Consider the following 23,641-nt stretch of genomic DNA (forward strand, 5'->3'; position numbering starts at 1 on the left):
CTATATTACACTCTTTTTCTGTCAACTACAACAGTGTTATTTATTTTGGTGTTAGTTTGGAATGTCTAATTGAGTTAATCTACTCTCTCTATCTAAACAATCAAGAAGAAATAGGACCCTTATTTACATTAACCACAATAGCAAATAATTAGTTGATTGGAGTCACTATTAAGAATTTAAAGTACAATAATTACCTTGTTAGTGACATACGTAATTCAGGATTTGAACCCACAAGCTCATACAAATAACTATAAAATCATGAAAAATCATCTTGGTTTATTTTGTTTCCGGGTTTAATGAAGCATCGTGAAGTATGAGTAATAAATTAACTATTTTCTAGTCCAAAATCCACATCGCATCAAAGTTATTATCTATATGATTTGACTTCAACATATGACAGATAACTTTTCTAATCCTACTAGAAGCCACCGTACCATATGCATGTACCAATTAATCAGTTTGATGAGTTAGGTTAAAGACTTACAACGTGTAGCCCTCTTTTTTTTTTTTTTTTTTTTTGGGTATGTGTGTAAAAGTACTACTTACTATTGTATTTCTATTATATTACTGTGATTTAATTTGGATTAGCTTTTTCTCAAATTTTATTTGTTATATGATGAAAAAAATATAATTTTTTTTTATAAAAAAGCAAAATTTTAAAAAATTGTACATTAAAAAAAAAAAAAAAAACTGGGATTTGCCTTTAACCTATCAACGTATATATGGCATATCCTTAAGAACCGATAATCCAGGAATGATAACTGTTCCTTTTCCTAGCACTTGATATCTACTCCCATCACCAAATTTCACAAAGCCACTTATCCCTTCCTAAAGCTCTTTGAAGAGAGACATAGCACTTGTTACGTGTGTGGAGCAACCACTATCAGGATACCACAATCATGAGTTAAAAACTTTCAATGCAGTATGCACAACAAGACACATGGGAAACACATTAATTTCTCATTGAAACAAGCATGCTTCCTATTGGGAGATTTACACAATTAGGTGGAGTTCAATTTTCTTTCCAAACGAGCAATTTTGTCACAAGGAGCCATATTCTCTTCTTTATCTCTATCTACCAACAAATTTGACTCAACCAACTTATCTTGCAAAAGGATATTTTCATTTTCTATCTACCAACAAATTTGACTCAACCAACATAGGGTCATTTTCACAAACATATACCATCTCACATCCAACACTCTCCATGACAATGAGGTCAAGTATCACCATAAGAAATGAATTCAAACACAGGCACACCAATGCTATGATACCGATTGAGAGTTAACGCAATTTAGACCTTGATATTACGTCTATTGCCAATTTAAAGCTAACTATTGAATTAAACTCAAAATTTTAGAAGTAATTTTCCAATTAACATTATCATAGACATGACAGAAAAACCCAAATAAACAATCACACCCACAAGAATGCTGAAGTGTTTACAGATAGAAAAACTTGAGAAACGGGTGGAAAAAAACTCTCTAGGGCTTATAACACCAAAAATCCATTAACAAGAATAGTTGTAATACAAATCACAAAACCCTTCAAATTAAATAATAATGACTAAGTATCTGAGCCTTTAGCTCATGCTAGCAAATGATTTCTCTAATCTTTTCTACTTGTTAGTCTCCGGATCTAAGAATTGAATTGCCAATCATAAAACCAAGACTTCTTGGTCACTCCAAGCCTCTTGGAGATTTCGAGTATGCTCCAATGATTTTGTGTGATGATTTTAGTTTTTCCATTGTGTAATTTGGCAGTTGGAGAGGGAGAAGGAAGAGAGATGGAATAGGTTTTAGCTCTAGGGTTTTACGAATCTGTTTAGCTCTTCAATATGGGAGGGTGGCTAATTTTGGCCGTGACTACTACTTTTCACATGTTTTTTCATTAGGGTAGATACACAAAAATGTTTACAATGTTATATATATTTGCAAAAAAATGTTTTTTTTTTCCCTTTAGCTTCTTTTTTCCTTCTTCTTTTTCCTTTAGTTGCTGGTTTGGTTTGATTCAATGCGTTTGAAAATGTATTTTTGCTTGGAAACTCTCAGTGGATAGGTATGAATTTGGATACGGCTTTATACGTATTAACTATTGGATACAAGACGAATAAAAATCCTTGTAAGACCATCAGTACTTAAATTTTAGGTGACCTGCTTAATATATATGTACTGATTGTTTGAACTCGACCATTTTAATTATATGAACTCTAAAACGCTTAAAGAGCAGCACAAGTGCGCAAGATGAAAATTCTCCGAGTTCATCATCATTGAGACCAGGGAATAGGAATTTTGTACATTTAAAAAAGGAAAAAAAAAAAAAAAAAACTGAATTACGTACATTCACCATCATTGACACAACGAAATGGGAATCACAATCTGGATTGCGTTTAGCAGTATAAAGTATAAACAGCATTAGGTTTCAACTTTTGATTTCACCCCCCCCCCCCCCCCCCCCTCCCCCACCAAAAAAAAAAAGAAAAAGAAAAAGATTTGTATTCTTTTTAATGACACGAATTTTGTTAGAGAGACCGCGAAAAACCACTTACCAATGCCATTCAGTTCACTTGAAAATAACTCTTCGAAATGGAAAAGCAAAACATCATTAGGAATTTACGACAAACCTCAGTAACCACTTTCCCAAAAGATAGAGACTGTCGGCACAATTATCAGGCAAGCTTTGGTTTAATTAACAATGGTGAATAACTTGTTTATTTTGGGGGTTAAACAACGGTGACTAACTATAAGTTAGCAACAAGGAATGTAATTAACGATGTTATGATGTTGGGCAGGATAGCACTTATCCAAAGCTGAAAAGAGTGACAAGATGGATCAAAAAAAGGAGATGTAGGATTGACTAGTTTTGTGATTACGAAGCCACAAGGTAGACACACTTTGACACCTTAGCTTGATGCAACTTGAAATTCCGGAGACATTTCAATTGATTTGTTGAACCTTGAAGCTTATGGCCAAATCCAAGCCCATGGTAGAAGATAGAGTATTCTGCCTGTATATTAATTCATGTAGTGCAGTTTGGCTAACATGTAGGTCCATGGTTTTGACATTAGTTTCACCTCAAAGTACACGCACGACGAGTATCAGTGTCTTTTAGAAGATGATTGTGAACATATGAAAGAAGGGGACAGTGTCTTTTGAGTTCTCTTTTCAATGGGATTTTCTATGTCTTTTGCGTTACTTTCCAGGGAAAGAAAAGATATGGTGGCCTAAGGTCTAGCAAAGGTGGGGAGCATATTAATATACAAGTTGAGAAGTAAACATAATAAACAGGTTATATTATGATGTGTTTCCATCATGCTAGAGGATACGGATGATCTAATCTTCCAATAGGTACAGTAAGAGGGTTTTTCTATATGGGAAAAACGCTAACTTTTCTAGATAATGCAAAATAATTAAGGTGGAAATATGTGTATGGCTACTCCAAAAACTATTTAAGAGAACAAATAATAGATCGAAAAGAGAGGGATAGTGTTGGTGTTGAAATTGAAATTTGAAGGCTAGGGTTTTGGGAGGGTATGTGTCCCTTTCTATATGTGGGTTCTAAAAAGAGAGTTTGTTGTGTCTTCCTGATATTCATCTATATGACATGTAAGGGGGGAACACATGATTGCCTCTTTGTTTAATATCCTTTTGCTTCCAAATTAGATTCCCTGAAAGGTGATAAGGTAAATTGATTCATAGACTTGGGTGTCATGGTCCTCCCTTCGACAACAACCCATGCTTTTAATTAAATCCCAAAAGTCTTATTGGAAAATATAAAACTGATAAAATCCAGAAGCCAGAACACCCCTATTTTTTATTGACATAATTTTTTTTTTTTTTTTACTGGAAAACAAAATGTAAGGAAAACTGTGCCTCACTCCTCTGTTTAGCATATCCCTGGTCTCTTTTTTTTTTTTTTTTTTTTTTTTTTTTTTTTTTTTTTAAATTTTCTTCTTGCTATTATTATTGTCCTAGATAATCTTTTGAATAGTGCTCAAAGTCGAGTAGAAATCAATATGGCAGGCAAAGTTATCAGAAAGTTGAAAGGATAACATAATAAAGCAAATAATTTAGATACATTTTGGTTATAATGGTCGGGTTTGAGATGACTAGACAAGGACCTATCCTCACATCGGACCATGCTGTAAAAAAAAATTGAATTCGGCCTATTATGAGGTTTTAGAAAGAAACCAGTTAACCAACCAGAAGTTTTCATTGTGATCGACATGTCCATGCTTTTTTACTTTAGGGATTTTGATCTTGGTTGATTACTTGCTGAATTAGTTGATCATTAAATTCAACTATGCCAATATCAATTTTCATGTAAACAATGTAAGCATTTAATGGCAAATTAAATAATATGTCACCAATTGCTCAAAATCAAATACAATGAAGACATTACCGTGTACCCTTAAATCTTAATGCGATGGTCACTTCATAAGGATAGGTGTTTGTGGGGTGTGAGGGGTAAGGGTTGGGGTTCAAGTCTCCATAAGAGAGCTTTACACATATATACACTTAGATTAAGTTAGAGCAGAATTTCTATTTTGTGTATATATATATATATATATATATATATATATATAAATGAAGTCAACAATTTTGTGTCGTAGAGAAAACCAATGGAAACTATTCCAAAGGAGAAAACATAGCAGAGGAAACCTTTTCCAATGAAACAAATATACTCTAGTAAGAGAAATTTTACAATCTCAGGAAAAACATTTTCATAGACTCTACAACCCCTATACAACTTACAATAAAAACCATTCACTACACTAGAACATTAGGACTCTTCAATTATATGGATTTCCTCCACGGATGATGCACTTGTAATCATGATTGGAACCTTCAATCGACTTCAAGAATCTTTTGAAGTTTTTCTTCATAGTAGCAAGTATGTGGTAGGTGTTATGGCTTTTCAACTTCTTCACTAGCTAATCTTTATATCTACTTGAATATCTCTAGTATGGTGACATTAATTGAGATAATCTTGGTTAAAAAACTCTAGCCACATAAAATAAGATTTCTCTCTTAAAAAAAAAAAAAAAAAAAAAAAAAAAAAAACTCTAGGATCAACTTATATTATGTCCATTTTGTGTCCTAAGAAGTAGGGCTCAAATTGGGTTTGAAATATACAAGTTATTATGCTTCTTATGTGGCTGATTTGAGCACTCGTTTGGTCGAGAAACAACCTCATTGGGTCGAGGTGGAGTTAAGAAGGAATCGAGAAAATAGAAACTCCTTTTTCTTTAAGTTAAACTTGGTTCTTTGTCTTGGATTTAAAAATACACATTCTAACTGAACAAAACTTACACTTTAAAGTGTAAGTTTTTGTTGAGTTAGAATGTGTATTTGTCTTGGTTTGCCAACTCTTAACCTATTGGACCTAACACTCAGGTTAAAAAATAAAAAAATAATTATCATCATCAACAACCTAATACAAAACAAATTAAAGAGAGTTCTATTGGACCTAACACTCAGGTTAAAGAATAAAAAATAATTATCATCATCAACAACCTAATACAAAACAAATTAAAGAGAGTTTTTTTTTTTTTTGGGGTCCTTTAGTAACACATGGCTATGAGTTAATACTAATGGAACCCATTTTTTGCCTAATTTTGAGAAACATTACCCAAAGTCCTAGAATTCTAGCTAGTATTGGGTATAACATATAATGCACGCATAGGATTTCTTACAATTTATGGGATCTACACACCCACAAATTCTACATGTTATAAGATATCTAATTAATACAACGAATATATGAAATAATTGTTTAAAGAAACATTTCTTAATCACCAGTGAGTACAAAGGGACTTGTTTCTCGCCTAAAGGGAAAGAAAAAAGTTCTTGAAACATTTGATAGAAATCCCATTTGTTGATTGCTTCCACTAACAACAAGCACAGGCTCGATCTTTTTGGGCTTACTCTCCTACAATCAAAGTCTCTGTAAAGTCATACAAGGTCAAGTAAAAATGAAGATATCTACAGTAGCCAAGTTGATGGAACGATGAAGAAGATGGTAGAGGATCAAACCTCATTTCACTAAGAGGCCATAGATTGTAGAGAAAATGAAAATATTTCAAGGGAAGAAGCTTGAGGTTGATGAAGAAGAAACCGTGTGGGATTTGGAGGAAAAAAGGACTATGAAGAAAAGAAGATTATGGCTAAAATCTAACATTGATAAGATAAAGATGAAATATAAGGAGAAAAGTCGAGCATGATAGTAATAAGTAAGAAAGATAGACAAATATTTTAGAGATGGTTGTCAAATGTGAATAAAAAATTAAATTATAATAAGGATATATAAAAAAAATAAATAAATAAATTATATGTATAAAAAATCTAAAGATATATTAAGTAAAATATGTATATATACGTTTGAGGCGGAGCAAGATGGGTTGCAGTAGAAAACAATATATCTCTGCCTTGTTATCTCTTTAGGGTAGGAAATTAATATTCGCACAGAGTAGAACGAAATAAGGTGGGTCAAGTGGGAGGAAGTGTCAACATCATTGACTTTGGAACAATCTTAACACCCATTAGATCGACCTCAAATTACTTTTGTAAATAAAGATTTGCCACTTAAGGGTACCAACCATCCCAAGGCTCTCCATGTAATGGAGATAGGAGGTATAAAAATTCACTGTTGTTAGTCGATGTAGGATTTTCCCTAAATGTATGCGCTCTTAAGATGTTCACTCAATTGGGCATCAATGAAGATAATAAAAGCCGCTATGAACATACAACAAAAAAAATATTAGCGAAGTATTGGTGTCTTCTAAGCAATGTGTAAAGTGGCCCTAATGGAATCTTTGACTGAGTTTTTCATTTTGGACCTCACCGCCAAATACAACCCCCCTAATAGGATCGACTTGGATGCATCAAGTAGATGCCATCTCCTTGATAGTCCACGAAAATATCAAACTCCAGAGAAAATGAGGCATTTTAACCATCCATGGAAAATTGGAACTATTGGTACTAGTCAATAAAATAAAGGAATATCCCTATGAGTCTGAGTTTAGCATGTTTGAATAGGTGCGAATGGCTGATATGCAAGGGGCAAGGAAGGAGATTTTGGGCTTAGAATTTGGTGAGCATTGCAATTGCATGGTGGCCCAAATGGTGAAGGAAATGAGCTATTTCCTAAGAAAGGGCCTTATTAGAAGAATTAGCGTGCCGTAGTAGCTTTTCTTGAATTCAAATCCCAAGGAAGTAGAAAGAATTTGGGGTGTGATAGGTGTGTGTGCCACACATGACCAAAAAAAACTTGAAGATGTTGGGTGGGTAGTTTGTTAAGGAAGGAGAAGACCACCCTGTTGTGGCTTTTCTAAGCCACGGTTTGATGAGATCACCAAAGAATTGTGGCTTGGAATGGAACCTTCTTCAATGAAAGCCTAGCTTTTGAGGATCAAACTGAGGAGGACCAATTGAAGAATGAAGGAGGAGGTTGGACCAAGAACCTTAATGTCGTAGCTCATGTAGTGGTGAAGGCCTAAGACAGGGGTGTACTTACTATTAATAATAATAATAAAGTCCAAAACCCTTCTACCTTATCATGGTTCCCAACAAAAGCCACAAGCAATTGGACTTTGAAAGATTTTTCTTATTTTGCAAACGATTTTTATAGTGAAAATTTTGGTCATCTATATGCATCCATGTACCAACTTCTTTTAATAGTGAAATGAGTCACTATTTTGAGTATTTTAATCTCTCCTTATTCAATAAAATCTTAGACATGCAAGAATCCCTAATGCTAAAGATTAGATTCATAAATAACAAGAAGGAAAAATATGTAGACATATAAAAATGAAACAATGTAAAATTATTTGGGAACTAAAGAAAATTCCTAAAAGTTACTAATTAGCTTCACATTATCTCAATAAGAACACACCAATCCAATCTCCTTGCTTCAAGAAATCTTTAAATTTTTTTGGATTGACCTACAAAGGCATGCCCAGTATCAATTAATGAAGAAACCACTCAACACCATTCCTTACATATCCCCCATGTAAAGCCAAGTTAAAAAGATGTTACAGAGGATAAACCCAAAATGAATATCAAGATCAAGTAGAAGACCAGAGTTAATCCTCCTTCTCACTTAATTATGATGCATATAAAAAAATGTTTTCGTAATATCAAATTCCATATTTTTACTTTCTAAAAAAAAAAAAATTCTGATATTTATTTATTTTTTGAGAAAGAAAATTACTGATTGATCCTGTATTCCTATGCCCAGAATTTTTTGGTTTTGTTTTTCCTTCTAAAATCATGCCCAAAATAGGGTGGTTTATAGTTTCAAACTTTTAATTATGATGCGGAATAGCTCAAGTAAGAGTATACTAATATTTTTATTTGTACTGAGATTAGAGGTCTATTTGGTATTGTTGTTTAAACAATAGTTTTCATTATCTAAATAACAATACACGTATTTCTATAACACTTTTTCACTTATATATATTTTTACAACATCTAAATAACGTTACTAGAAATTTCTTACTAAATAGGTCCTAGTATTCTGTGGTTTATTTCCTGAACAGGTCAAGAAAAACTTTAGTGGATCGTGGGCTCATGGCCTAAGTATAATTTATACAAGGTTTATTTATTTTTAATATTAATTATTTTAATTTTAAAAAAAGATATAATTTAAACAAGTAGACATATCTAACCTTCGGCCCAATCCTGCATTTTAATTAAAAAACATATACTATTCCCGTGCCTGTTCTATTGGGCTATAAATGGGATATTAGGCCTTATTTCTCAAACCATATCCACAATAAATTTGGGTTTTTTTTTTTTTTTTTTTTTTTTTTTTTTTTTTTTTTTTTTTTTTTGTACTAGTCTACCAACTTGTGGGATTTTAGTCGAAAAGGATAAAATAAATTTTTTTTTATATATAAAACTTTTGTCTTAATCTTCTATTTTTTATTTTTTCCATTTCCGTATTATACAAATATGCTCATGACAACGCCCCCTAGCTGGGTGAGTTGAGTTTAAGCTGAGGTCGCAGTATGTATATTATGTAGCAGCATATATATAAAGTAAGTAATGCTAACTATTTCAAAAAAGAAAAAAAAAATGTCCACTGCTCGGTCATGGCAAGCAACAATTCAACGAAGACAAATTTTTTTGTTGTTGAGAAACTGCGAAGACGAAGACAAAGTTAACCTGCAGCAAGTTAATCAAGTTACATGAATTAGGCCCTGGGAGATATAAGTTGTTACCTGCTATTTACCACAACAAAAATTGAAGGAAACAATTCTCAATCAATAGCCTCCTAAACAGAACAGACTTTTAAAATAAGAAAGGCAAGGAGCAAGGGATGTGTAGGCAAATTTCCTAGGAAAATATTTCTCTTACCTTTTGTAAGAAAAGCTTGTCGACCTCTAATATAAGTGCATTGACATCTTATAACGGACTCTTTTAATATGTATTCATTCTTCATGCCAAATGTACACAGCCAATCCAAACCAATTCTCACTCTATGGCAAAGGTTAAAGGTAGAAAAGCACAAGTTTGAATTTCCTCCAATGAGCTAAGTCTAACTTCTTAGACTTTTAGGGGCTGTTTGGTACATAATTTCAAACACATGTTTTCAGTTTTCAAACAATATTACACGCATTTTCACATACTTTTTCACCCACACGTATTTCCAAAAATACTAAAAACTGTTGTTTAAACACACATACCAAACGGGCCTTTAATTTGTGAAAGGGTGCTGGGCCTAATCGCACATAAAATTAATGGGCCAACTTTAGTTGACTTGGACAGCAGATTCCAGAGAGAAAATAACCAGAACTAGTCCCGACCATACCTTGGCATAATTGCTGAATAACAAATATGAAGTGGGATCATTGTCAAAGCCTGTCCAGTTCGCAAACACAAATCAATCTCTCTCTCTCTCTCTTACTTATATATAGATATGAATTTACCCAAAATATAAAAGAAAAAAGAAATTGATAAAAAAAAAAAAACTTTTAGAAATATTACATGAATCCACCTACAATTTGGACGTGGTTTCAATCTAACTTGTTAAGTTACAAAATTTTCTAATCTGTTCATGACAGTTTAACTAGGACAAAAATTACAAATAGAACCATAATGCATAATAAGTAAATGCAAATCTCAAATTAGCGCCTAATCACTAATTATTACGAATACAAGCATGCAGTTTAGCGAACAATTAGGTTCAGAAATTTCATTTTGTGCAAAATGATTTATCAAGGATTTGCAATGGAAGATCTCCAAAAAAATTAAAAAATTAAAAAGATGGTAAGTAAAAGTTAGCTCACGAGGTGGCAACAATTGGTTGCATGGTTAATTATCCCTTGTAAATGGTAATTGTGGTTGCACGATTTTCCTGGCCCAACTTCTGTTGATCAGGCCTCGGCCCAAAGCACAACCCACAATAAATACTTGTAGAGAATGGGTTAAAGAGCTTGGCCTCAGTGAAACTAGCAAATCTGATGCATGTAGTGTACTGTTTGCAGAGAGAAATAAGAACGTAAAGAAGGATTCTTCAAGTCTGATTTTATTTCTTTTGTTCCTCTTACAATTCTGCCGTCCCTTCTTTGAGGGACTTCATTACATTATATATTTCTCTCCTTTTCATCCCAGCCTTACACCTGTTAGTCATCCAAGCATCCACTCGAGCACCTGTCCCATTAGACGCCCTCATCAGACCCTTTGTGAGTTGCAGAGGCCAAGGCGGTACTGTTCAGGGGTCTTTTCCTCATTAATGCGGCCAAGAGGGTGGTTGGGGCGCAATTAATGTGGTGGTAGCCTTCCGTGAGATATTTTGAATTTAATTCGTTTTTTATGTTGGGGAAGGTGAGCTGAAATGGCTGAGCAGAGTTTCTCGTCTGGGCTTCGTGATGTCCGAGGAGGAGTTACTCCTCGGACAGGTTTCCTTGACGCTATTGGGGTTGAATAGCGCTTCATATGAGGCTTTTCGTTGGACAGGACGCCCCTCGGACGGGCCTGAGCTTGGAATAGCCCATCATTTTTGGGCCGGGCCCCACAATAGCCCCTCAAAACTGCGGTTTTAACCTCCCTCCGAGGAGAAAAGCGGGGTTTTGATATTTGTGAGTGGAGGGAAATAAGGAGATCGTGGGGTGCGCGTGCGGACCGTTACTTTTGACGCGCCACAATTTACGAGACGTGGTCATTAACTTCTGGAGGCGTTATGTTCCCTTTATCCAACGGCTTGGCGTGAATCGAACGGCCATCGTTTCTTTCTCGTATTTTTAGGCAGGGATGATCTTTTCTCTCTCCTCCCTGCTATATAAGACGTCAGCGGGGCTCAGCCTCTTTCTTCATCTGCATTTCACAAACCCCAGAAGGCTCCAGAGAACTCCAGAGATATACGAACACTTGCGTCCGTTACGCCGCCGTAGCCGTTCTTGTGAAGCGCTTCGTCCAAGAGAGATTCCCAAGCGTCCCCTTGAGCGTCTTGTGAAGGTACCAGTACATTTCGCCTTTCTCTCCGTTTCAATTTCTTCCTCGGACTCTACTTTTCTTTCCAGTCTTTACTTTCATTTCCTCAGTTCAGTTCAGATGGGTAGATTCGAAAAATTAGTAAAAATTTCAATTTAAAACTATGTACTAATGTACTAATCATCCTGATTTGATGAAAATTTCAAAATTGTTGAACGTAGAAATTTCAAATTTTTCGAGGCATTTACCATTAGGTGATTTATATGAATCATTCATTTTTCTTTCATGGAGTTTGTCCATAATTCATATGGTTACATATTTTAAAAAACACAAAAACCATTTAAGTGCAATAATTGTGTCAATGCTAAAATAGTTTATGCAGAAAACAATGAACAATTTTTATGAGAAAACAGTGAACATTTTTACTTAATGCAAAAAACAGATTTTATGAATGCAGTAAGCAAATTCGAATATACAGTAAACATGATGTGTAGAGAGCAAATTTTATTAACGTAGAAACAGATTGTATCAATGCAGAAAAAGAAATTCGATTATTATGAAATTTATATATGAAAAAGCATTCAGATTTGGCTTTTAAATTTAGAAAACACGATTTCACTAGGTGTTTTATGAGAAAACAGCGAACAATTTTTTAAATAGTGAACAAAAAATAATATACGCATAAAAGAGAGTGAACAATTTTTTAAATAATGCTGAACATAAAATAATTTTATGTAGAATGCTAGAAATAGTTTATGCAGAAAATAGTGAACAATTTTTATGAAAAAACAGTAAACAATTTTAATTAATGCAAAAAACAGATTTTATGAATGCAGTAAGCAAATTTGAATATATAGTAAATATGATGTGCAGAGAGAAAATTTTATTAATGTAGAAACAGATTTATCAATGCAGAAAAATATATTCGATTATTGTGAAATTCAAACAAGAAAAAACATTCAGATTTGGCGTTTAAATTTAGAAAACACGATTTTACTAGGTGTTTTATGAGAAAACAGTGAACAATTTTTTAAATAGTGAACAGAAAATAATTTATGCAAAAAAGAAAGCGAACAATTTCTTAAATAATGCTGAACAGAAAATAATTTTATGCAAAATTGTAGAAATTGTTTATACAGAAAACAGTGAACAATTTTTATGAGAAAACAATGAACAATTTTAATTAATGTAGAAATTAAATTCATATTTCGAAATTAAAATCTCTATATTTTACAATGCTTCTATTTAAATAAATAAAAACATAAAAAAGCTACTTATTTTTATCTTTATGTTTATTTGTTAATTATCCCTAAAAAAAAAAAAAATATTTACACGGTACTCGAGTTTGGTAAACTTGAGTACTATAGAAATTTTTTTTTTCTACATTTTATTTATAAAAGGTACTCGAGCTTGGTATACTCGAGTATTGTGTTGCATGGCACTCGAGTTTACTAAGCTCGAATACCACATAATTTTTTTTAATCGCACAAATCCAACTCAGCAATGCCACAGTGGCAGAATTGATGAGGAACTCGAGTTTTTGAAACTCGAGTTTTGGAAAAAGTGGTAGTTTGCCATTTATTTCTGAAATAGTGTTTTTTTGCAAAAAATTTCCAAAAAAGGTGGTATTTGGCCATTTTGGCCTGGCATCTAGTAATGCCACTATTGGTATAATCTGATCTCGTTAAAAAGGCAGAAGATTAGCAACATGATTGTAATACATTACGTATAAATTATTTGATACTCAAATACCCAATTGCCATTTACATAAATGTCCGTATTTTGTTCCTCTAAAAGAGAAGAAAAAGAAATGTCTGTATTTTCTAATCAATCTCAGCATGAATAAACACTAAAGAATATGAACAACGATGAAAAGTCAGAAAGGGAACACTACACCAAGGCAATGTTTCACTTTACAAATGTCAGTTTAATCACAAATAAAATCAAGATGCTGTCATTTTGCCTCACTCTGCCTTGTAACTGCAAAATACTGCCCTGGTCTCATATGAAATCAGCAATCAAGGCCTTCTCAAGCCAAAACTGAGACTTTTCCATCAACTCAGGGCTGAGTCTGAACATCAACACATAAAAATCCATCTGATTCAGTGCACCACTGTGAAGCACGGATGCAGCACCAGAGGTGCCGCACCCACGTCCAATGCAGCAACGTGTGAGGGACGCTGCTGCTTGCGTGTCGGGCCGACTCGGGCTGTATCGGGCCGACTCGGGCTGTATCGGTTGAAACGGCCGATTCAGGCTAAAATTCAAAAAAAAAAAAAAAAAAAGGTGCAAAACACACTGTTTGAACTTAATATTAAACCCTACTTCAGCCCACTTCACACAAATACCAAACTTCAGTTCTCTGCCTCTCTCTCACTTTCGTCACTCGTCTCTCACTCTCTATGTGCTCATTGTGCTCTCTGCCTCTGTCTCGTCTCCCTTGTGGTTGTGAGACACTCAGCCACTCGGCACTCAGTCAGTTGACTCACTTTAGTTCATTCTTTCTTTAGCTCTCTCTCACGCATTCTTAACTCAGGTATTGATATAAAGCTTTCAATCTTAGTTTGATCTTTGATTTGTGATTTGTGAATCTTAGTTTTCAATCTTAGTTTTGTTTAGTTAATAGTTATTACTTATCACTCATTGTGATTTTTGAATCTGTTTTGTGAATCTGTGAACTTGGGTTTGATTTATTATTAATTTATTTAGTTAATACTTAATAGTTATTATTGGTAGGTTAAATTGAATCTATTGAATTTGCAATGGATGAAGTTACTAGCACAGAAACTTCATCTTAAGAAGTGCCAAATGCTGAATGTCCTCTTTGGCAGTATGTGACTAATGTAGAAAAACCACCTGGTGCTACTGTTAAAAAAGGTGGAAACACATACTTTAAGTGTAACTATTGTGGTATAGTTTATTTGGGATCCTATTCTAGGGTTAAGACTCATTCATTAAAAATTCTTAATAAAGGTATTAAAGCATGCCCTAATGTGACACCGAGCCATAGGCAGGAAATGCAGCGAATGCATGATCAAGTTGAGAATGATAAGTTAGAGAGAGAACAGAGAAGTCGAATTCCCTTACATCCACCTCTCCCAGGCTGTGGGCCTATACCTATTTCCCCATTTCGAAGACAAGAAGGGGGTGATAGTACAAATTCGGTTGATGGTAAGAGGAGGAAGGTGATTGGGATTTCTCCTATTGAGAAAGCATTCCAAAATAATGCTAGACATGAATTGGATAGTAGGATTGCTAGGATGTTTTACACCGGCGGGCTTCCATTTAACTTTGCAAGGAACCCTTATTATCGTAATTCCTATGCATATGCTGCTACCCATAGCATCCCAGGTTATGTTCCTCCTGGATACAATGCCTTGAGAACAACACTTTTGCAAAAAGAAAGAGCTCATGTTGAAAGACTTTTGAAACCAATTAAGGACTTTTGGCTTGAAAATAGTGTAAGCATAGTTTCTGATGGATGGTCAGATCCACAGAGGAGGCCTCTTATTAATATTATGGCTGTATCAGATGGGGGTCCAGTGTTTATAAAGGCAATTGATGGGTCAGATGAATTCAAAGACGAACATTATATTGCTGGGGTGTTGAAGGATGCTATAAAAGAGATTGGACATGAAAAAAGTTGTCCAAGTCATCATTGATAATGCTAATGTAATGAAGTCTGCTGGAGCTCTTATTGAAGGTGAGTATCCTAAAATATTTTGGACACCCTGTGTTGTCCACACTTTCAATCTAGCTTTGAAGAATATTTGTGTAGCAAAAAACACTGAAAAGAATGAAGCTATATATGAGGAATGTAGTTGGATTACACATATTGCTGATGATGCATCCTTCATACGTGTTTTTATTATAAACCATTCAATGAGGTTGGCAATGTTTAATGAATTTTGTCCATTAAAACTACTCCAAGTTACTGATACTAGATTTGCTTCGGTTGTTGTAATGCTGAAAAGGTTGAAGTTGATAAAAAGATGCATTCAAGCCATGGCTATTAGTGAGCAATGGGCTTCTTATAGGGAGGATGATGTTGGAAAAAGCTCAAAAGGTGAAAGATATGATTCTAAGTGATCTTCGGTGGGATAAAGTTGATTATATCTTTGAATTCTTAGCACCTATTTATGATATGTTACGAGTAGCCGACGCAGATAAGCCTTGTCTTCATCTTGTGTATGAGATGTGGGATTCAATGATAGAGAAGGTGAAGGCAGCAATATATTGACACGAAGGCTTAGAAGATGATGAGTATAGCTCATTTTGGAGTATGGTGTATGATATACTCATTGATCGATGGACTAAAAATTGTACACCACTACATTGCTTGGCTCATTCCTTAAATCGTAAGTAAGTACATTTATTTTCTATTTTCCTTAGTTCTCCCTTCTAGTAAAACACACGTTTCATCTACATTTGTTTTTTAATCTTTAACTAGGTATTACTCCATTGAATGACATTTGGAGAATCCAAAACGCATCTTTCCACATCGGGATCATGAAATTTCTATGGAAAGGAGCAACTGTTTGGATCGACACTTTGAAGATGAGAATGAATTAAAGGTGGTGAAGTTTGAGTTTGCTGCATTTTCAAGAGGGAGATTTCCTTCACCAGATGCCTTGACAAATAGGTAGGCCTTACTCCCTTTGGTTTGGTGGCAATACCATGGCTCCGCATTTCCAACTCTTCAATCCCTTGCCTTTAAACTTCTTGGACAACCTTGTTCATCCTCATGTGCTGAAAGGAATTGGAGCACATACAAATTCATTCATTCCTTAAAAAGAAACAAAATGGCTCTTGCACACGCTGAAGATTTGGTATATGTGCATTCTAATCTTTGACTCTTGTCAAGGCCCAATGAGGAGTACGTAAATACAATAACAAAGATGTGGGATATTGCAAGAGACTCTTGGAATGAGAGCAACATACATGGAGGAGCTGGAATTCTTGAGAATCCAGCCCTTACACTTGATGAGCCAGAGTTGGAGGCCATAGTTATTGGGAATGCTAGCACTAGTGTTACTACTAGTGAAAGTGAAGTTCGAAGTGAAGCTATTGATCTTGATGATGATGATGTTGGTGTTTGATTGTCTTGTTGATTGTCTTATTGATTATCTTTTATTTTGTTTTAGTTTCAAACTTGTGAGTTGTATTCTAATTTCCGAACATCATGGAATGTTTTAGTTTCAATATTGTGGGTTGTATTTAATTTATGAACATCATGTTTTAGTTATTATCTACTATTACTCTTAAATTTGGTATATGTTTGTATAATGTGAAAAAGTATGCTTAGCAATATATTAAAAATATAAATAAAAATAATTTTAATAATTTTTTAATCGCTGAGTCCCGCCGCACCTGCACCCACCTTTTTTAAAAATTGCCAAGTCCCGCACCCGCACTCGCACCCGAGTCTCGAAACACACCCGTGCTTCATAGGTGCACCATCACCGTCCAAATCACCTTCCTTAACCATGCTCACAAGCTCATCTTCCTTCAAGTCCTGCAGACCCAGAAGCCTAGAGTTCTTCCTCAAGCCTAGCTTTCGAGGATCAAACTGAGGAGGACCAATTGAAGAATGAAGAAGGAGGTTGGACCAAGAACCTTAATGTCGTAGCTCATGTAGTGGTGAAGGGCTAAGATAGGGGTGTACTTACTATTAATAATAATAAAGTCCAAAACCCTTCTACCTTATCATGGTTCCCGACAAAAGCCACAAGCAATTGGACTTTGAAAGATTTTTCTTATTTTGCAAACTATTTTTATAGTGAAAATTTTGGTCATCTATATGCGTCCATGTACCAACTTCTTTTAATAATGAAATGATTCACTATTTTGAGTATTTTAATGTCTCCTTATTCAATAAAATCTTAGACATGCAAGAATCCCTAATGCTAAAAATTAGATTCATAAATAACAAGAAGGAAAAATATGCAAACATATAAAAATGAAACAAAGTAAAATTATTTGGGAACTAAAGAAAATTCCTAAAAGTTACTAATTGGCTTCACATTATCTCAAAAAGAACACACTAATCCAATCTCCTTGCTTCAAGAAATCTTTAATTTTTTGGCTTGACCTACAAAGGCATGCCCAGTATCAATTAATTAAGAAATCACTCAACACCATTCCTTACATATCCCCCATGTAAAGCAAGTTAAAAAGATGTTACAGAGGATAAACCCAAAATGAATATCATGATCAAGTAGAAGACCAGAAATCTTTTAAAAGTTGAATTTTGTGCAAGACTGAATGAATTAGAATTTGTTGCTAATTCTAGTGCCAAAAAAGGATGGTCAGTAATCTGTGGACTTTTATCTTTTGGTTCACTTTGGGTCTGTAATTAATAATTATAACTTAGCTTTTTTATGCAAGTATTTTACAAAAAAGAAAATTGAGGAAATCCATTAGTTCCACCATAGTGAGACTGTAAAATTGCGACTACTTTGTAAAGTGTACTTGATTTGTTTCCATTTATTAACGACAACTAAGTTGTTTTTGTAGCTAATGACGTTTACGTCAATTCTTAGTGATTTTAATGGACATTTTTAGGATTTTAATCCTCCTTCTCACTTAATTATGATGCTTATAAAAAAAATGTTTTCGTAATATCAAATTCCATATTTTTACTTTCTAAAAAAAAAAAAAATTCTGATATTTATTTATTTATTTATTTGAGAAAGCAAATTACTGATTGATCCTGTATTCCTGTGCCCAGAATTTTTTGGTTTTGTTTTTCCTTCTAAAATCATGCCCAAAATAGGGTGGTTTATAGTTTCAAACTCTTAATTATGATGCGGAATAGCTCAAGTAAGAGTATACCAATATTTTTATTTGTATTGAGACTATGGGCCTGTTTGGTACTATTGTTTAAACAATAGTTTTTGTTGTTTAAACAACAGTACATATATTTTTACAACACTTTTTCACCCACATATATTTTTACAACATTTAAACAACGTTATTAAAAATTTCTTACCAAATAGGTCCTAGTATTCTGTGGTTTATTTCCTGAGCAAGCCAAGAAAAACTTTAGTGGATCGTGGGCTCATGGCCTAAGTATAATTTATACAAGGTTTATTTATTTTTAATATTAATTATTTTAATTTTTAAAAAGATATAATTTAAACAAGTAGACATATCTAACCTTCGGCCCAATCCTGCATTTTAATTAAAAAACATATTCTATTCCCGTGCTCTATTGGGCTATAAATGGGATATTAGGCCTTATTTCTCAAACCATATCCGCAATAAATTTGGGTTCTTTGTTTTATTGTACTAGTCTACCAACTTGTGGGATTTTAGTCGAAAAGGATAAAATAATTTGAAAAAAAAAAAAAAAAACTTTTGTCTTAATCTTCTATTTTATTTTTTCCCATTTCTGTATTATAGAAATATGCTCATGACATCGCCCCCTAGTTGGGTGAGTGGAGTTTGAGCTGGGGCCGCAGTATATTATGTAGCAGCATATATATAAAGTAAGTAATGCTAACTATTTCAAAAAAGAAAAAAAAAGAAAATGTTCACTGCTCGGTCATGGCAAGACCAACTTGGCAAGCAACAATTCAACGAAGACATTTTTTTTTTTTTTTTTTGGTTGAAAAATTGCGAAGACGAAGACAAAGTTAACCTGCAGCGAGTTAATCAAGTTCCATGAATTAGGCCCTGGGAGATATAAGTTGTTACCTGCTATTTACCACAACCACAAAAATTGAAGGAAACAATTCTCAATCAATAGCCACCTAAACAGAACAGACCTTTAAAATAAGAAAGTCAAGGAGCAAGGGATGTGTAGGCAAATTTCCTAGGAAAATATTTCTCTTACCTTTTGTAAAAAAAGCTTGTCGACCTCTAATATAAGTGCATTGACATCTTATAACGGACTCTTTTAATATGTATTCATTCTTCATGCCAAATGTACACAGCCAATCCAAACCAATTCTCACTCTATGGCAAAGGTTAAAGGTAGAATAGCAAGTTTGAATTTCCTCCTATGAGCTAAGTCTAACTTCTTAGACTTTTAAGTTTTAATTTATGAAAAGGTGCTGGGCCTAATCGCACATAAAATTAATGGGTCAACTTTAGTTAATTTGGACGGCAGATTCCAGAGATAAAATAGGCAGAACTAGTCCCAACCATACCTTGGCAGAATTGTTGAATAACAAATACGAAGTGGGATCATTGTCAAAGCCCATCCGGTTGGCAAACACAAAACAATCTCTCTCTCTCTCTCTCTCTCTCTCTCTCTCTCTCTCTCTCTCTCTCTCTCTCTCTCTCTCTCTCTCTCTCTCATATATATAGATAAGAATTTACCCAAAATATTAAAGAAAAAAGAAATTGGTAAAAAAAAAAAAACTTTTAGAAATATTACATGAATCCACCTACAATTTGGACGTGGCTTCAATCTAACTTGTTAAGTTACAAATTTTCCTAATCTGTTCATGACAGTTTAACTAGGACAAAAATTACAAATGGAACCATAAGAGCATCCGTAGTAGATGTTGCAAAAAAAATGCCATTTTGACACACCAAAAGCCTATTTTATTATTTTACCACATCATTTTACAATATCTTATTTATGAGATGTTCTATCATTCAATTCTATACATTAAAATAATATTTACTACACATTAAAATAATATATTATCTCCTCCCTCTCATCACCATCAACAACAACAACAACACATCCACCATTGCCGCAACAACAGCCACCAACAACCACTACCGCAACAACATTGACCAGCCACCATCGGCACAAATCTGCATCCACCAACGCCACCTTGAAAAAAAAAAACACACACACACACACACACACACACACACATAACTAGAGAGATCGGCATGACAAATCAAACAAACTCAAAAGCAAAACCCACATCAAACACAACTATAGAGATCGAACAGAGAGGAGAGAGCGAACAAAAGGGGGAAAAAAGGGTGAAGGAAACCACCCCAAACCCCATCTGAACCCACCCATCAAAACCCACTCACCTCTGCCGTGAGTCCGTGACCCAGCTCGGTGTGACCCACCTCGCCGCCATACCCACGACCCACACCGTCATCTGACCCACGCCGGAGCCCATGCCAGAATATACCCAAATCGGAACCCATCCTTCACTAGAGAGAGGGCGATTAGACAAAGAGGGAGGAGAGAGAGCAGGATTTGGAGAAGTAGAGATGGAGTGGCTGAGTGGGATGAGAGAGAAAGATGAATAATAAAAAAATAATAAAGTACAAATGCCATTTGAGTCCATACTATGTCAAAATGCAATGGTACTGTGGTATGTTGCAAAAATTTGACATATTTAACACATCTGATAAAGCTTTGTTTTTGTGTTTGGTGTGCCAAATATTTGGCATTTGGCACATTTGAAACATTTGCTGTAGATGCTCTAATGCATAATAAGTAAACGCAAATCTCAAATTAGTGCCTAATCACTAATTATTAGGAATACAAGCATGCAGTTTAGTGAATAATTAGGTTCAGAATTTTCATTTTGTGCAAAATGATTTATCAAGGATTTGCAATGGAAGATCTCCCCCCCCCCCCAACAAAAAAAAAAAAGAAGAAGAAGAAGAAAGCTGGTAAGTAAAAGTTAGCTCACGGCGTGGCAACAATTGGCTGCGTTGTTAATGATCCCTTGTAAATAGTAATAATTAAGTTTAGAATGGAAATGGTTGAAGGTAGTTCTATTCAAATCAATCACGGAGGTGACTTTTTCTTGGTTCTCTTGCTTCTATCATTTCCTTTCCTTGTAGTTACCTCTATTCTAGAGGACTAGAGGTCGGCTTGGGTAGTGCAGCTGCATCCGCGTTTTATTTTTAAGTCCAGCGCGTTATGCACTATTCATTAACCATGAACATTGATTTTAGGCCAATGAACAGTGCTGAACAGTAATAAACAGTAAAAAAGAATTAATTTTTTATTGTTTTCAGCAAAATAAGATATATCTAAATGCTAACTATATCTCGTTAGTTGTCGGTGATTCATAGATTTAAAAAAAAAAAAAAATTATTTATACAAAAAGATAATTTATTCATGACATAGATTGAAATCAAAATTATCCAACTCACCTTGATCGAAACAAGCTTAAAATAAAGTAAATAAAACTTAAAAAATGGTGTCAGTGTACAATTCCACTTGTTCCAACGGCTACAGACTTAAAAACAAAAGAGGCGTGCAAGTTCGACGCAATGCAATAGACATATATAATTGTATAACACTAACAAAATATAAAGCTTGTTGATCTACGTTTCTGTACATTATGTTGTGATCCATTGGATTAACTTTATAATATATTTCCTTTCTGCCGATTGGACTAAAAATAAAACATTAGAGTAGGTAATTGCTAACTCAAATTACAATTTTTTTTCATCTTCTCACTCAGAAGATTAGAGAAAGTGAAATTACTGCAGGAGAGGAGGCATCCAGTAATGCCACTATTGGTATAATCCCATCTCGTTAAAAAGGCAGAAGATTAGCAACATGATTGTAATACTTTACGTATAAATTATTTGATACTCAAATACCCAATTGCCATTTACATAAATGTCTGTATTTTATTCCTCAAAAAGAGAAGAAAAAGAAATGTCTGTATTTTCTAATCAATCTCAACATGAATAAACACTAAAGAACATGAACAACAATGAAAAGTCAGAAAGGGAACACTACACCAAGGCAATGTTTCACTTTACAAATGTCAGTTTAATCACAAATAAAATCAAGATGCTGTCGTTCTGCCTCACTCTGCCTTGTAACTGCAAAATACTGCCCTGGTCGCATATGAAATCAGCAATGATCAAAATCTAGCTAGCATTCTTGAGCTCCTGTTCCAAGGCCTCCTCAAGCCAGAACTGAGACTCTTCCATCAACTCAGGGCTGAGTCTGAACATTAACACACAAAACTCCATCTGATTCAGTGCACCATCACCGTCCAAATCACCTTCCTTAACCATGCTCACAAGCTCGTCTTCCTTCAAGTCCTGCAGACCCAGAAGCCTAGAGTTCTTCCTCAGGCTCTCCAAAGTGATTACCTCCTTGTCCTTGTCCATTAGCAACTGAAACCCATTACACAGCTCCCTTATCAGCCCCTCACCACCAAGCTTGTCAGCCATAACAGGTAGCAAATCTTCAAAAACAGCACCTTTGCCAACTCCTGCCATTGTTTTTTGGGATTTAGAGAGAGAGAAAGAAAGATTATCAAATAAAGATTTGGATGCAATTGTTTATGGATGAGGCAAGGAATTGAGTCAATATTTATATATGTGGAAAGAGAAGAAGAGAAGGGGTTCTTGGAAGGAACATGGGTATGGTTTCCCAATGGATGACAGCAAAGGAATAAGCGGTTAATTGCTGGTCGGTTTTGATTCTTTGAGGTTGCAATTGCCCCCTCACTTTCTCAGAAGTTTGTCAAGGGTATGCTCGTCATTTCCCAAAGTTTAATGTTTTTGACTTGACCCATGGATGTGTATAATTTGTCAATTTGGTTTTGATCCATATACCATACTCCAGTTTTTTCGGAGTATTGGCTATAGGTTTCGGGTAAAACTTGGCTTGTGGGACTTCAGTTCATTGAACCCATTGCGATGATGCGTTGATGATACACAGTCAAAAATGAATATATGACATCATCACAATGGTATTGTAACGGAGTTTTGGGCCCAAACTAAGTTCATAAATTCCTTACATTGAATCATTCATTTTATTTAATTATAAAACATGTGACATTTAAAAATAAAATTTATAGTATATGTGACACATTCAAATAAAAATAAGAGGAAATTAGAGTATTTAATTAGAGTGATATGTTCATATTGAGTTGTATTTTTCTTCCTCATTTGGAAGAGTTTAAAAAATAGTTCAATTAAAAATGATTGGAAATGAGAGTATTTCTAAACTTGGCTGGATGATAGTTGTTCGAAGGGTATAACTGTTATTTAGTAGAGTTTGATCTCTACTTGTTTTGACTTTTAGGAGAGTTAGTTTGGCCCAAGTATTGGTTATAGGAGGGGTCCTATTGCATTTGGGTTGACTTTAACCTAAAGACTATGTTCACATAAAAGTTTACGAAGGTGCCCAAAAGTGTAGGTCGGCTGGGAGTTAGGATGAGTATATGACACGTCTGGGTTCACTTTCATGAAAAATTCATGACTCATGGGAGAAAAGTTATAGGAAATTTGGAGGAAGATGCAAA

The 23,641-nt window shown here is 34.4% G+C and overlaps 1 protein-coding gene across 1 annotated transcript; it reads right to left on the bottom strand.

Annotated features, from left to right (window-relative positions):
- Positions 1 to 21,987: 21,987 nt before the first annotated feature.
- On the bottom strand, positions 21,988 to 22,818 carry LOC126695415 (calcium-binding protein PBP1-like). Its single transcript, XM_050392152.1, has one exon. The coding sequence runs from the start codon at positions 22,608 to 22,610 to the stop codon at positions 22,254 to 22,256; it is 357 nt and encodes a 118-aa protein (XP_050248109.1). The 5' UTR covers positions 22,611 to 22,818; the 3' UTR covers positions 21,988 to 22,253.
- Positions 22,819 to 23,641: the final 823 nt, after the last annotated feature.

This window comes from Quercus robur, chromosome 8, assembly GCF_932294415.1.
Source record: "Quercus robur chromosome 8, dhQueRobu3.1, whole genome shotgun sequence".
In the NCBI taxonomy this organism is placed as follows: domain Eukaryota; kingdom Viridiplantae; phylum Streptophyta; class Magnoliopsida; order Fagales; family Fagaceae; genus Quercus; species Quercus robur.